General features: G+C 37.6%; 1 protein-coding gene across 2 annotated transcripts in view; it reads right to left on the reverse strand.

The window, feature by feature from the left end:
* Positions 1–215: 215 nt before the first annotated feature.
* Positions 216–16,750, reverse strand: part of me1 (malic enzyme 1, NADP(+)-dependent, cytosolic) — a 107,944-nt gene continuing 91,409 nt past the window's right edge. For both annotated transcript variants that reach the window (XM_077217094.1, XM_077217103.1), the window contains exons 7-14: positions 12,018–12,127; positions 9,810–9,907; positions 9,430–9,543; positions 8,064–8,169; positions 7,814–7,956; positions 7,558–7,731; positions 619–717; positions 216–525 (exon numbers count right to left, since the gene is read on the reverse strand). In XM_077217094.1, coding sequence (XP_077073209.1) covers positions 358–525; positions 619–717; positions 7,558–7,731; positions 7,814–7,956; positions 8,064–8,169; positions 9,430–9,543; positions 9,810–9,907; positions 12,018–12,127 — 1,012 coding nt within the window. In that variant the 3' untranslated portion in view covers positions 216–357. The remainder of the gene's footprint in view (positions 526–618; positions 718–7,557; positions 7,732–7,813; positions 7,957–8,063; positions 8,170–9,429; positions 9,544–9,809; positions 9,908–12,017; positions 12,128–16,750) is intronic.

Genomic DNA, 16,750 nt, shown 5'->3' on the forward strand with positions numbered 1-16,750 from the left:
CTCATTAGGATAGTATTTTAAAGGTGAAAGGTGCTTGAGAATTAATGGCTTTATAAGGCACAGTCCTTTTTATAGCCCAACATGAACAGTTCATATAATGATCGTGCCATGCTGTAGGCATATGTTCTTTCATGCATCCTAAAGGACAAACTTATGGACAATGGTAAATCGTAAAGAATTCCATACAGTGTAATAAATAACATACTCTCACAAAATTACAATAAATGACATTTTATTAAGGCTATTTTTGGTTTACAGTACTGTTTGCAGATAATCATTATAATTCTGTCAAAAAATCACATTTAAAACAGAAATGTCATCTTATAAATCTCATTCTGGTCTGTGTGTCTTGGGTGGTCACAGTTTGCACGTTTGGACGTTCATGGCATTCTCAGGCCAGCCGTACGAGTCCACCGCAAACTCGTCGTAGTCTGTGCTGTAGATGAGCGAACGAACAAAAGCCTCTTTATCATGCGGCTCCGGGTGCAGTGTTGCCATTTTGTGTTTATAGGCGTACTCCACAATCTGTCATGATGCACATAAAAATTATTCGAATTTGTAAATGGCGACATGCATGAATCACGGCTGTGGCTTGAGATGTTATTGAGTCAAGCCCACCTTAACAGCCAGCTTGAAGGAAACCTCCTGGATGCTTTTGAGAGGAGGATACAGACGCCCCTCAGCAAGATCCTTCTCAGTCACCAGTTCTGCTATAGTCTTTAAACACAGCACAAACTGGTGATTATTATGGACTTAACATGTGGATAATTATGTCTAATTACACCGTTTCTATACACTGACAAACAGTATGAACCTAATTCTTCTTCTGTTGTTTGTTTTTCTGATAGACCTGCATCAAATATTCATCCCACCTTTCCCACTGCTTACATACCCGGATTGTGTAGGCAGTAATAAGTGTTTTTTTCTTGCCTGAGATCAGCCAGATCCATACCCCCAAAACAAACAAACAAGAGACTAAAATAATACCTAACACATTTATTTTGGCTAGATTTTTTTTCAGCCTCTGGCCTGTGTTGTTAACTAAAAATAAGACTAACATTTAAAACTAAAAAAAATCTCAGTAATTTAAATAAAGCTAAAATAAAATATAAATATTACATAAGAAGATCAGTAAAATGTGTTACTAAAAAATGTAAAAAGCGAATTCAAAATATGAATAAATTCTATTATATAAATACTACTAAAACAATGCTGTGTGATGCAGAATAACAAGTCTCTTTTGAACAAATAACTAGAAGGTTTAGGTCTTGCAGCTTTAATTAAACTAAAACCAAAGCACAGTCATGGTGCCAAGTTGTGCTGCCCTCAAGATAATTTCTTTCTTTGAAAATACCTCTAGAGCCCAAACAAACCTTTTGGCTCTGTTTGGCTCTAATTAGAGTTACTACAACCTTGACCACTAATAACAACACAGAATAATTATCACAATTAGCTTTTGTCATTTTCCAATTTAGAACGACACAAGACAACTAAATTCTTTAGCTACCATCAGCTGCAGTCTCTCATTGTTCTGGTTGCTCATTATCTTAGTTGCTTTATTTACATCAATTTCCTGTATCTCCCTCTAATGCTCTCGGATGGTTTGTTTTGTTCACCACTTCCCCACTTATCATTTCAGGTCACATTGGGTTGCTGCAGTTAGTGACTGATTATAGACCTTCCTGAGACTCTGATAGCACAGAACCATAACTTACTGAAATATACAAAAGCCTAGTACCACCAGCGGGGATAGAGATATTAAGCATTCCCCCTGCTGCTGGATGCTGTTTGAAGTTCAGATATCCAGACAGCAGATTCACTGGAGCTATCCACTGACTGCAGGAGAAGTGATCCCGCTCATAGTCTTAGTAGATCATTCTACTTTGAGCTTCTCTAAAAAGATAAATCTCCCTCATTGGCACATGCTGATTTAACAGTGGTTCATTGACATTCAAAACAAGTTTTGTTTAAACAGTCTGATGCAACCATTCACAATACCTGACTAAAACACTGTCTGGCTGATGTCAGGTAAAGCACAGAGGACAGCTTGACCGATAAGTTCAGTAAAATACAAGATGACATTGCTTCCAGCAATAAAATGGGAGATGTTCGCATATTGAAATGGGATTTTATGGTTTATTACGAGCATATAAATACAGAGAGACAGAAAAAGTAGGGCTGAGAAAAAAAAAGTTATTTTCTGATTATGAATGCAAGGATGGATATACATATGCACACTATATTGATTGTGTTATATTGGTTGTGGTATTTTATTTTCTTGAAACCTAAGCATCAATATTCATGATATATTTTTCACCCTTAAAATGTCTTTTGGATGCAATTAAAACATTTCTTTAATTTTAATTTTATTTTTTAACGTCACGCCAGCTCCTATGGCTATATTTAGTGGAAGTTTTTAATTTACAACACAATTCAGCAGTTTTTGCCATTCATTTACACGACAATGCTATTTTGGGGGCCTGAAAACGAAAACTTATAAACGGGATTCAAAGTGCAAGTTTTTGAATAGGATACCGTTATCGTCTCAGTGTAAATTACAAAAACGCAAATATAAAGGTTTGCATTTAACGTAGTTACGTATTATTGCGTAGTGTTTCTTTACAAATTAAAATCGCCAACTATTGGCCTGGCATGCATAATGACGTGTTTTTAGTCGTTTTCGCGGATCAGTGTGAATGGGGATTGTTTTGACAATGGTATCATCTGTTCGTGAAAAACACAAAAGAAAAACTTTTCTGTTTTTAGTAATAGTCAAGTCAAGTCAAGTCAAATATATTTATATAGCGCTTTTCACAATACAGATTGTATCAAAGCTGCTTCACAGTATCAATCAAAACAACTTAATGTTTGTTTATTACTGGAAAAAAGACATCCAAGTTTGGTAGAGCTGATCAATGGTATGATTGGTTAATTAATTTGAATATCCCCAACTGAGCAAGCCAAAGGCAACAGTGGCAAGGAACCGAAAAACTCCATCCAGTGACCTAATGGTGTCCTAACACCCCATCAGGTGACCCAATGGAGAAAAAAAAACCTTGGGAGAACCCAGGCTCAGTCGGGGGCCAGTTCTCCTCTGGCGTTTATGAACTAGAGGCCGAATTTACAGTAACTGTAAGATAAAAAATTTATATGAATGCCTGGCTAAATAGATGCGTCTTCAGTCTAGTTTTAAACTGGGAGAGCGAGTCTGAGCAACGAACAATATCAGGAAGGCTATTCCAGAGCTTCGGAGCTAAATGTGAAAATGCTCTGCCTCCTTTGGTGGATCTGGATATCCTAGGAATGACCAGAAACCTCGAATCTAGTGATCTTAAAGAGCGCGATGGATTGTAAGGCGATAGAAGATCCGTTAAATAGACTGGAGCTAAACCATTTAGAGCTTTATAAGTCAAAAGCAATACCTTGTAATTAATACGGAACTTTATAGGTAACCAATGAAGTGATGATAAAATCGGTGTTATATGATCATATTTTCTTAATCTAGTAAGAACTCTAGCGGCTGCATTTTGGACTAACTGTAGCTTGTTTATTGAAGATGCAGGACAACCAGCTAATAAAGCATTACAGTAATCTAGTCTCGAGGTCATGAATGCATGAACTAACTTTTCTGCATCAGAGACTGATAGCATATTACGTAGCTTAGCAATGTTTCTAAGGTGGAAAAAGGCTGTTTTTGTAACATATGAAATATGCTTTTCAAAAGACAGGTTGCAGTCTAATGTAACACCCAGGTCTTTTACTGTAGCGGATAGAGTAACAGGGCATCCTACTATGTTAAAGTCTTGCTGTGAAAGGTTTTGTGGACGGTTTTTAGAACCGATAAGTATTACCTCTGTCTTGTCTGGATTTAATAAAAGAAAATTATGCGTCATCCAATCTTTTATATCTTTAACACAATCTGTCAATTTGGATAATTTAGCGTATTCATCTGGCCGTGAGGAAATATATATTTGAGTGTCATCAGCATAACAATGGAAACTAATTCCATGTTTCCTTAGAATATTACCAAGTGGCAGCATATATATTGAGAATAATAAAGGGCCTAACACAGATCCCTGCGGCACTCCATAGTTTGCCGAAGTTATAATCGATTTTTCTCCATTTAAGTAGACGAAATGGTAGCGGTCAGATAAGTATGACCTGAACCAGCTTAATGCTTGTCCTTGAACACCAGTGTAATTTTGTAGTCGATCTAAGAGTATTGTGTGATCTATAGTATCGAACGCAGCACTAAGATCAAGTAAAACTAGTACTGAGATACAGCCTTGGTCCGAAGCTAAAAGTAAATCATTTGTGATTCTAACAAGCGCAGTTTCAGTGCTATGATGTGGCCTGAATCCAGACTGAAACTTTTCATAGATGTCGTTTTCTTGCAAGAAAGAGCCGAGTTGAGCGGACACAACTTTTTCTAATATTTTTGACATAAATGGAAGATTCGAAATGGGTCTGTAATTTGCTAGGTTATTTGGATCTAATTGTGGTTTCTTAATAAGAGGTTTTATAACTGCCAGCTTGAACGTTCTTGGAACATGACCTAAAGATAAAGATGAGTTAATAATATTGAGAAGAGGCTCTTCCACTACAGGTAACACTTCTTTCAGTAGTTCAGTTGGTATAGGATCTAATAAACATGTTGTTGTTTTAGATGAAGTGATAAGTTTATTTAACTCTTTTTGTTCTATGGTTGTAAAGCATTGTAATTGTTCTTGCGGGGTGATAATTGCGGCCGAATTATAAGGCGCGAGCAAAGATCGAACGTTTACGATTTTGATTCTGATGCTTTCAATTTTCTCGGTGAAGAAGTTCATGAAATCATTACTACTAAACTGTAACGAGGTATTTTGTTCAGACGACGTCTGTTTATTTGTTAGTCTAGCCACGGTATTAAATAAAAACCTTGGATTATTTCGGTTGTTTTCTATTAATTTGCTGAGGTGCTCAGCCCTGGCCGTTTTAAGTGCCTTTTTATAAAGTGACATACTGTCTTTCCACGCGATTCTAAAGACCTCTAAATTAGTTTTTTTCCATTTACGCTCTAAATTACGGGTTTCTCTCTTTAAAACATACGTAGTATTATTGTACCATGGTGCTATACTTTTTTCTCTGACCTTTTTTAATCTAATGGGTGCAACAATATCCAATGTTCTAGAGAGAATGTTGCTCATAGTGCTAGTTAGTTCGTCTAATTCATCTGTTTGTTTGGGTTCAGGCAGCAGCTGAGACAGATCAGATAAGCTATTTGAGAAATGATCTATGGTGGATGGACGAATTGTTCTACCTGGTCGATAACGTGGCGCAGCATGACATATTACAGCAGTGCGTAATATGCAAGTTACCAAGTAGTGGTCAGTGACATCATCACTTTGTGGAATGATATCTATATCGGTTGGATCGGTTCCATATGATATAATTAAATCGAGTGTATGATTAAGACGATGAGTTGGTCCGGTGACGTTTTGCTTGACCCCGAAGGAGTTTAATAAATCTGTAAACGCAGCCCCTAACGCATCATTTAAATTATCTACGTGTATGTTAAAATCTCCAACAATTAATGCTTTATCGACGTTGACCAAAAGATCTGATAGAAAGTCAGCAAACTCTTTTAGGAAATTGGCGTAAGGCCCTGGAGGTCTATATACGGTAGCCAATGCTAGAGATAATAGGGATTTTTTTCTTACATCTAAGAGCGTAACATTTAGCACAAGCACTTCAAACGAATTAAACCTATGACGAGTTTTCTGAGTAACATTAAGGATATCTCTGTAGATTGTTGCAACACCGCCGCCACGACCGATCAGACGGGGCTCATGCTTATAACAGTATCCTGGCGGAGTAGACTCATTTAGACCGAAATAATCATTTGGTTTAAGCCAGGTTTCAGTAAGGCACAGAACATCGAAATTATTATCTGTGACCATTTCATTTACAATAACCGCCTTAGGTGTGAGCGATCTAATGTTTAGAAGACCTAGCTTTAGAAATTGTTTTTGTTCACTAATAGCGAGATTTTTTGTTTTAATAACAATTAGATTTTTTCTAGATCCTGCAGTAGATTTATTATTTGATCTTAGTAAACGAGGAATAGACACAGTTTCTATGCAATGTTCTACACTAGTATTAATATCAATTAAATTGGTGCAGTAGAGACTGTGATTTGGATTTTTGGTTACTAGTCAAATGGTATTTAACATCTTGGAGATGTTATCCGACAGAAGATCTGCCCCGATTCTACTTGGGTGTAAGCCATCAGCGCGGAAGAGCCTTGGTCGCTCCCAAAACAGATTCCAATTATTTACAAAAATCAATTTCTGCTCATTGCACCATGACAATAACCATTCATTTAGCGCGAATAATCTACTGAACTTTTCATGCCCTCGTCGGTACGTAGGAAGCGGTCCAGACACAATAATCGATGTTTCAGGCGATGTGCTGCGTACCGTATCGATAAGGCTCCTGAAGTCTTTCTTCAGAACCTCCGTCTGTCGCAGCCTAGTGTCGTTAGCTCCCGCATGCAGCACAACAGCTCCGACGCGCTCGTCACCGTTCAAGATCTCAGTTACCCGCGCAGTGATATCGAGAACACGAGCACCAGGAAAGCAGTGACTGTGCACCTTACTTTTACCTAACGTAGCGTGGACGTGTCGGACGGTGGAATCGCCGATGATCACAGCATCGCGTTCCGTTTCGCGAAGAGGGGAGAAGCGGTTCTGAGTGGAGATCTCGAAAACCGGGAGGGGCGAAAAGATTCTTGTCCTGGCTCGCGGCTTCCGCGGAACCACCCAGGCTTCGTGGTGGTGTGTTGGAGCCGGAGTGAATGTAATCATGGCTGATCGTGACCTGGACGCTCGGGACCAATGCTGAGAAACGCACGGAGTAGACGAGGTCAGCGTCAGCGGGTTACTAACGTTAATCACTGATCCGTGTGCATCAGCGCGTGATGTTACATCGTTGTCAGGTGAACGTACCCTTATGTGCATCCAAAATTTCAGGGCATGCAAGCCTTTTCCTATCACTAGACATATGGGGAAAAAAACAAAATAAAAATCTTATATTGTACATAGATAAATTTGTTCCAAACGTGTTAAAAATTGTCATCTGGCTGGTGACTTTTTGTGTAACATTTTATTGAGTTGTGACAGATAATATGCAAGTTTTTACCGACCAAAACTGTTATGATAAATTTCAGACTGTCAGCTACTATTTTGTGCCGTTTTTACCCATATTTAGTGAAAGTTCGCTACTATTTAATTGTTTTAAACAAACAAAATCATAGGTTGATCCCTGTTAATATTAATATTTTTGCAATGTACAGTTAGAGGTTCATTGTATAATTTTAAATAGTTTAGAGATTATAGTTAATCTATATTGAATCGAATCAGGAACAATTTATTAATAGCAAGCCCTAAGAAAAAGAGAGTGAAAGATAGAGACAACAGATGACAATTAAAAAAAAATGATTAGAGTGAAAGTTTCCAGAAACAGTTAACTTTGTAAAAACAGATTTAGGACAGAAAAGAGCAAGGGAGATTTGATCACCTCAGCCGTAATGAGGAAAATATCCTCAGAGATGTGTCTCATAGCACAAGCAGTGACCCCCAGACCCACTCCAGGGAACACATAAGCGTTGTTGCCCTGACCGGGGTAAAACTTCCGGCCATCGGGAAGAATTACCGGATCAAAGGGACTCCCGCTTGCAAAGATCCCCCTTCCCTGCAATATTAAACAAGCAAAAATTAAACCAAATTTTTTATTTTCTGACATAAATGTACACATGCGACTCCTTCAAAAGCACCTCAGTGAGTGTGTAGCACTGCTCAGCGGTGCACTCCGCCTTGCTGGTGGGATTGCTTAGAGCGAAGATAATAGGTCTCTTATTGAAGGAAGCCATTGCCTTGATTATCTCCTCTGTGAAAGCACCAGTGATAGCTGCCACCCCTGTGGAGATGATGAGAAGTATTTGAGTCCAATAGTTCTCATAGGGAGTGCTGGGGCAACAGCAGTGTATATATATATATATATATTTATTTATAGTACATGTATACCAATTAAAGCAGTGGGTTTCAGCTCCTTCACAACATCCTCAAGCTTCTTCATTTGTGCATGCTCATGTGCAAACCTCACTTTCTCATGGGTGAGGTGATCCCTACCCTTAATGGGGGACAGAGAGATGACAATTGACAGATAAAAAGACAATTAAATTAGAAATTCGAAAATTAAAGCGTATCAGGAAAATACGATAGCAGAACTCACCGCACTTCATAATGAACACAGATTCTCTACACAGATAACAAAATGTGTATGATCTGCCAGATGGGCAATAAAAACATTGCTCAGTGTCTAAAATATACACACTTAAAAATGTCACACTTTAAAAAAGTATGAATGTCATTGAATTAGATACAGTATAAAATTTTTAAAAATTGTATCTGTATATCTGCCATTAATTTTAATGAAGAAAGTTGGTTCGATTTTTAATGATTAGGCAATATATATACCATTTCTGGCTGTCAAATGTTAGTGGAACTCATCCATATTTAATGTGATGAACTACATCTACACCTTAGTGAAAGGAACTGACTTACACATCTACTAATACAAAATAATCACAGAAATGCCTCAGAAAAGTGGCAAGTTAGCACTGACAAAAGGTCCAGCATCAAACGGTCTAGAACATGGCATTTGGTTTGATATATTATTATTTAATAAGATGAAATTCAAATTTTTAGATTTGGCTTATTTGTCGGACACACACACACACAAAAGGACACACTAGTATTAATTTAAAGCAATAAAAAGAGACAATCCCATGTTCTTTGGATAAGAAACTATTATGTCAGATAAATTATAACCTAACATAAAACTAGCTAAAATAAAAATATATTTTTTTCTTCATATATTTATACACATATATTTATATAATCTGTTAATGGAAAGTATTTTCCTTTATTTCATGCTTAACGGCATCTAATCCGAATGGTGACAGCGTTCCCTTTTAGGATCTTAGCCATTAAGTGATACAGCCCCAGGCTTCAGAGAAGCGGAAAGGAGCAAGGCATGAGAAAACTGCTGAGATCACAAAGCTCCTCCATCACCATCCTGCCCTTGAGAAAGATTATTACTCCAAGGAGTTGGACAGCAACTGGTGTGTACCACAGGTCACTTGAATGAAAGTGGTATTATCACAACCTCCCTGACCTCTTTGTCTTTATTAATCTAACATGGCCAAACAATCTGTTAAGCTAGAAATAACAAAATCATCTATTGAATTCTACCATCTTTTCTGACTAAGACCTAATCTTCATGGACAATCAATGAACATGACTGAATGAGAAGAGTGTAAATTCCAATTCAAATCACATGGTGTGTTTGAACGTCAACACTGATGTAAATATATCTTGTCATCCTCACCTTGACGATAAGTCCTTTAGAGTCCACCATCCAGATTTTCTTTATACACTGCTCACGAGGAAGACCCTCCTTCTCCATTGCCATAATGATCAGCTCAGCTATGCCCATTGCAGCCTGAAAACATAAAAATGCTGTTAAAACAAAATAGATATACAGATCTAAAAAAGGCCAACTCAGCTTGACAATAATTCAATAAAAATGTCACAGCTTGACTTTCATACATTTTAATAAAATAATTTCATACATTTTTAAATAGTTTTATTGACAGACAAGATGAACCACCATATGAATCAAAATGGGTTAGCCATCATCAAAACACTGTCTGGAACAACTGGCATTGAAAACGGTTATATGCGGATCTGTGCAGCCGACACACACACCTCCCCTGCACCCTGAAACACGATGGTATGGTTGGACATTTTGCTCATGGTAATGCGAAGGGCAGCCAGCAGTCCCGCCACAGCCACAGAAGCAGTACCTACGGAACAGGAAACACAAATATCTTTTACTGAATTTATCTAATCTCTGTGGTAAGATTAAAAACTGGACATAAAAGTTTTCATAAAAGGCTCGAGACTCAACTCTAGAAACTCAATTCTAGACACCAAGGTGGAGTTTATATGGAGGTGAATTTCTGGAGGAATTGTCAAAGGAGTGAGATAAGCAGCTGTTATAGGCCTGTCACGATAACAAATTTTGCTGGACGATAAATTGTCCAAGAAATTATTGCGATAAACGATAATATTGATAATAAACGATAATATTGTCGTTCTGAGACCATTTTAATCTAAAATAATGATAATTGCATAATAATGCAGGTACACCTTTTAAAAAAATCAATAAAGTTTTATTGCTAAAGACTATTTAACACTGAAAACGGAAAACATTTTAAATATCCACAATAAATGAACAAAACAACCAAAAATAATAAAAGCAATGGACTCTCATTCTCTGTTAACAAATAATGCACTTACCGATGTGTGACTTACGTTCACACTGAGAATCATATGCATCATGTACTGTGTGAGCATGCGTCTCATATGAGTAGACCTATGTGCGCTAGTTTGTGTGTGCTCGCGTCTCATATGAGTATGTGCTCGCGTCTCATTGAGTTTGTGCGCGAGTTTGTGTGTGTGTGTGCTCGCGTCTCATATGAGTATGTGCGCGCGCGCGTCTCATATGAGCTATGTGCGCGAAACTCGTGTGTGTAGAGTTTGCGTGTATGTGCGTGAGCGACTTTAGGAGTGTCTTTGTGCATTTCATATGTATTTGTTTGAGCATTCAGCAGTATACATGTATGTTTGACTACTTAGTATAAGTGTATGCAAGTGTTTCATATATGTGTGCGTGAATGACGTTTGATTTAAGCCCTAGACGGCACCTCATATGAGGGAGAGAGAGGGACGAGCGAGAGGTAGTGCTGCGCGAATGTGCTACGGCGCTCTGCAATCATATACAATCAAAAACAATAATAATAATAAAAAAAAACATTCGAAAATCAATGTGTGGCGGTCAGCGTTGATATTGTGGCGGGCCGCCACAAATAAATGAAGGCATGGGAAACCCTGCCATGTGACTGACAAGCGCCGCAGCACACAAAAGACCTTGCAACTGACAAGAGGGTTCACCGAGAGTTGTCATCCAGTCTCTTTGGGAGAGAGAGAGACGAGGAAAACAAACAAGCATGCAAATGGAAATGATCGCGGCCAGAAAAATGATCGAGCTTATTTTTTTATCGTGCGATTAATTGATTTATTGAATATCGCAACAGGCCTATTAATAGATTCTCACCCTGTCTAAGAAGAAATCCACTCAAAACTTTAGAGAACTGTGATTTGGGGATGAGTCTGTTAAATGTACAGCAGTATGGCTGTCTTCATTGAAGTCTATCTTGCTTTCAATGCACGGTCAATAAAATAATTACATACATCCATGATAACAGTTGGAGAATTCTAAACTTTATTTCTGAATGGCCTATATATAAATTAATAAATCAAATATTATGTTGTATTATGTTGGACAATGGGGAACCTTCAAGTAAAAAAGTATGAGAACCACTGGCCTGGACACGTTGAAAATGTGCAAACTGTATTTGAAATATAAAAGTATTCCAATTAACTACAATGTCAACAGCTCCCATTTAGAATAAATTGGATACGGCCGATCAGCTATACTCCAGTGGACACATATGGTTAACTATGGTTAATCTCAATTTCAAACAATAAGATTGTGTTGTAGTTGATGATTGGAATGTGTCTGCAATGATAATGTAAAAAAAGGATAGAGTTAGAGAGGTAGATGGTAGAAACTCAAGATTTACTGAATCATAAACATAAGAGGGATTTAAGCAAAAGTATGAAGGAAAATCTGAGTGAGAGATGTGTTCTGAATGAGTAACTTACAATCATTGATTTTAGCATTCACTCAAATTGACTGCACTACAGACTAGGAACAAGCTAAAGCATAACATTATGACATTTTAATTGACCTAAATCATAACTTTTACTGTATGTGTTGTCTGTGCTTTCATTTAGTGCAAGAGCGACTAAAAAAAAGTGTGTAACTCAAATTCCTTTTAGTGCCCATACCTTGGATGTCATCATTGAACGTGAGGTACTTGTTGCGGTATTTACTCAATAGTCGGAAGGCGTTGGTGTTGGCAAAATCCTCAAACTGGATAAGGCAGTTCACCCCATACCTGTGCATAACAGAAAAATCAATATATATTTCTTCAGAACTCAAGAAACGCAACAATATGAAGACAAGTATAAAGAATCCTTACAAAATGGAAATTAAAATGGTCCAAATCATCACAGGCTAAAAATGTAAAGAACTCTTTTGTATTTCAAATAAAGCTGCTAGCTAATGCACTCCACTTCAGCCTGCAGAGGGGGCCATCCAACTGCTCCTCAAGCCCATCATAGATGGGGTGGTTCAATCCCGAAGGGTTTTTTCCTTCTCAGTGTGGGCCTGAGACTGTTATTGTTTCTTCGTAGTTGTTTCCACAGCCAAACACAACTCTCAAAGATCAGAAAAGAAAATAACAACCCTTGTATCCCTTGTAAACCCTTGTAAATAACAACCAATCTCTGTTACCTTAAATTATATGTTTATCTCTGTAAAGCTGCTTTGAAACAATCTACATTGTTAAAAGCGCTATATAAATGAGGATGACTTGTATGATCAGTTAGCTAAAGATGTGGTAAAACCGTGGCCTCTAATTCTCCCAATGAAATACTAAGAAAATATTCAAACATGGCTATTCAAAATCAATAGCCAATGAACTGCACAACCACAATCGTGTCTCTTCAGAACAACAACTTTGAGAAAAAAAAAGGACTTTTGAATGGACTACAGTGGCAATTTAGTTGTTTCTCATGTTATACATCCAGTCAGCAAAACAATTGAAAGAACAGTATAGAGCAACCAACTAAATCCCAAATGAAAAAAAAGAGGGCAGAGATCCCCATCATATTTTGATGCAATATTAGAGGTCCCAGACACCCAAGCATTGGAAACAGGATGGGTAATCCCTGCAGTGTGGCACTGTAGAGAGCCAGCCTGTCACTCAACCCAATGTAAGAAGAACAGAGATCTGCATTGCTGCCTAGTGCTGGCATGCACACATATCATTCAAACACACGAAGGGATTTGCTCACGGTTTTCACAATGATAGCTGTCTCTTGAAGCATCCATCCCTTTCTATATTTTTGTCAACAACATCATGACTAGAAAAGACAAAATGAAATATCTGAGGGGTTTTGCAAACTAGATCAGTTGATTCACTGAGAGTATTTGACTCAAATGATTCGTTCACAAATCGGCCAGGAAAGCTAGGGTGGATGTCAAAAATGTCTGTGAATACATCTCACACAAAACCGTCATAAGACTTCATAATGCTTGGAATAAAGCATTTAAAACATTTTTATGATACTTAAATAGTGCTTCTACTGCATGTCATTTTGTAACTCAATTTCCTTATGTGGAGAAGAGTGTCCATGGTATTCTTCAAAAATTTAATTGCAAGTCATACAGGTTTAGAAAAACATGAGGGTGAGTAAATGCAGAGAAATATCATTATTTGTGAACAAATCCTTTATATGATACAAAATGGTCAGTATTGTGTGGTCAGACATGCTGCAAAAACAGAAAAACGCCATAAAGTTTTCATTGTCCCCAGAGACTTTCCAGCACCAAAGGACTCTAGGTAAACAATGTTTAATGAGCTCTGAAACCCTTTTAAAGTTGTCAAGAAACCTCCGATCTGGGGACACGTCTCAGGACAGTCTTTCTAATCAAACTGCAGTCTAAACTCTTACATATCTACAGGACGAGGCAGGAAAGCAGTCCAAAGGGACTGACAGAGTAATTGCTCATGGATTTGGAGAACTTTGGCAGATATAAATAGGATGCATAGAAAGTGAGTCATAATCCCAAAATGCTCTCTGATCTGCTGTAGCGCATCAGCTGAGGATGAAGATGAAAAATTAGATCATAACCTCCTGATCTACCTCAACAGGTCAAAAAATACATTAAGATTATCATTAGAACAAGAAAATCTCTCCCAACTTAATACCATTAATATTTGAGATAATACAGAGTTTCTGTAAGAATAGTTCTCCCGGTTGTTTCTTTTGGGTAAATGTGCATGAGAAAGAGACAGAATGAGGCAGAAACAACTAGCCGACAAAACAAACACCCATTCGGTGCATTGAGCTCTCATTCTCACCAAAGCTTGTTGTCTTTTTCTGGCGCCTCGTTCAATCAGATCCATAATGCACCTCTGCTGCTGTTGTAAAACTTAAACAAAGAGCTGGCTGAGAATCAGCTCCACTAGTCCTCTCCACCAAAAATCAGACCAGACAATGGCAGACACACCCAAGCACATTGATAGCTACAGGATCTCAGCCTCCTCTCATCTGCCTTTACCTCCAGACAGGAGAAGAAAACATTGGGGTGTTGAGAGGAGCCAATATTAAATCTCTCTCTGGGACAGCTATGCCATACTTTCAGGAAGAGAAAAAGCATGAAAAAGAATGTATTTTGCAAACAGGCAACTTGCTTTGGTTCTGTCCTAAAAGTTCTCTCAGTCAACAGATCAGCATCTGTGAATGAGAAAACTTTCTAGGCTGCTTTTAGAAATAATTTTCTCCACAAGCATTCTGGTTACTGCACTCCCGTTAACCTTTTGGTGCTCTGTGCTTGGAAAATGGCACACACAAGTGACAAACACATACTTGTGAGACTGTTGCAGGTTGAGTCAAGTAAGAACTGCAAAGTCTATTTTTATGGATCTAACATGTGTTATGTTTTTTTGTTCCCTATGACCTAGTTTCTGAGTTTGTTTGAGAAGTAATTCTGTTCACCTGTTGTCTAATTAATTATCTCATTCCCTTTGTTTGTTCCATACATTTAAACCCTGATTTTTCCTTCATTTTCTGTCCGTTCTCATTAGTGTTACGTCCATGTTAAAGGGATAGTTCACCCAAAAATGAAAATTCTGTCAGTAATCACTCACCCACTCATGTTGGGTCACTATTGGCCGACGCTGGTCATGTGTGTGATGCGTGTGACGTACAACACAGAAAAACTACGCTGTTAAACTATGTGAACTGACTTGAGGCCCACAGAGAAGGAAATTAATAGATAAAATAAAATCGTAATTTTTTGTTTTTTTTGCACACAAAAAGTATTCTCGTCACTTGATAAACTTAAGATTGAGCCATTGTAGTCACTTGGACTATTTAACGATGTCCAAGTAACGATAAACTAACTTTTCGGGGCTGGCAAGTGTCAATCCCTTAGAAGCCTATGGAGGAGTGATCCAGCTCTCAGATTTAATCAAAAATATCTTAATTTGTGTTCCGAAGATGAACGAAGGTCTTACGGGGTTGGAACAACATGAGAGTGAGTAATTACTGACAGAATTTTCATTTTTGGGTGAACTATCCCTTTAAGATGGTTGTGATTCAGTTTCCCTGAGAATTTCTTGGGTTTTGAATTAAAGACTATTTTTGTTATTTTCTCGTCTTCGTGAGCTTCTTGCACAACTGTACCGTGACAATGGATTCTTTGTAGATTATTAAAACAGACACTTTTTTTAATAAATTACATATAATACATATTTCCGTATTATGGTATTATTTGTTATACTGCCTTTATGCTGACTAAAAACGTTATGTATCAAGGTAATTGCTGTAATTTAATTTAAAAAAAAAATCTATATATAATCTAATGTGAATTAAGCAAATACAAAAGTACTTTAAGTAAAATGATAATACTATAAGTATTTCTGCATTCCATTAAGACATTATTTGCTATGTTTATTAATCCATTTTCCTTATGGGGACTTTCTCACACTGTATTCCTGATACTTGATCTCAGGTTTTACTGTTTTAACCAGGACATTTGGTCACATCTCACAATTCCCAAATCAATTTATCAGGCATATGGAAGCTGGAGACTGTAGCCATTAAATTCTATACAAACCATAATACACTTCAGTCTCATTCTAAATGATCTTAGGACGGAAGCTTGGCTCCATCACTCCTAAAGTGGAATGCAGTAAGTGAGCTCGGAGCCCATGAGAGACTGTTGAACCCATCTCTACACCATCGCTAAAACATTTCACCAAGAAAAAAGTTTATTTTGATAAAGCACTGAGATTTGAAGCTAGATCTCACTGCAGCACTTCAGCTTTTGTACACTAACAGGAACACAAAATGTCTGTTGGGGATTAAGCATTTCTCATAAAGTGGTTTGCTCAGACATAACAACATTCTTAGAGTTGAGAAAAGAGAGATGAAAAACACAGCCAATAGGTTTAGGTTTAGCATAATCCTGCTGGCCACTTACTGACCACACATACTGGGGACGCTTGCTAAGATTGGGTCTAAGGATTCTGGTGGAGCTGACACGCTTTCAAAGATTTTCTTTTCGCCGCATGCCTACCGCGCAACCCATATTAAAGGGGCCTTCGTATTAAAGGTCATGGTAAAAAATCTTGTCCAAACACAGCTGTTCAACCAAAGATTTAAATCAGTGCACACACACAATACCAACACATTATCTGCAGTCAAATTCCAGACAGGTTTGCACACATTATCATGTGTAAAGTCAAACTGAGAAACTCCCACATCTTCTTCATATGCCAAGGGTGAATATCTCAAACGAACACCCAGGACCTCATTAATAACATTTTACAAAGATTTCATCCTTAAAGTATGTGCATGCACAAAGTTCACTTTACAAAAACTTTATAAATCCAAGTTAATGAAAGAGTGTTTATTCACCCAAATAACGACATATGGAGCTGATAATG

The sequence above is a fragment of the Siphateles boraxobius genome, unplaced genomic scaffold (genome assembly GCF_051911475.1).
Source record: "Siphateles boraxobius isolate OS27281-9 unplaced genomic scaffold, OSU_SipBor_1 12, whole genome shotgun sequence".
NCBI classification, from domain to species: domain Eukaryota; kingdom Metazoa; phylum Chordata; class Actinopteri; order Cypriniformes; family Leuciscidae; genus Siphateles; species Siphateles boraxobius.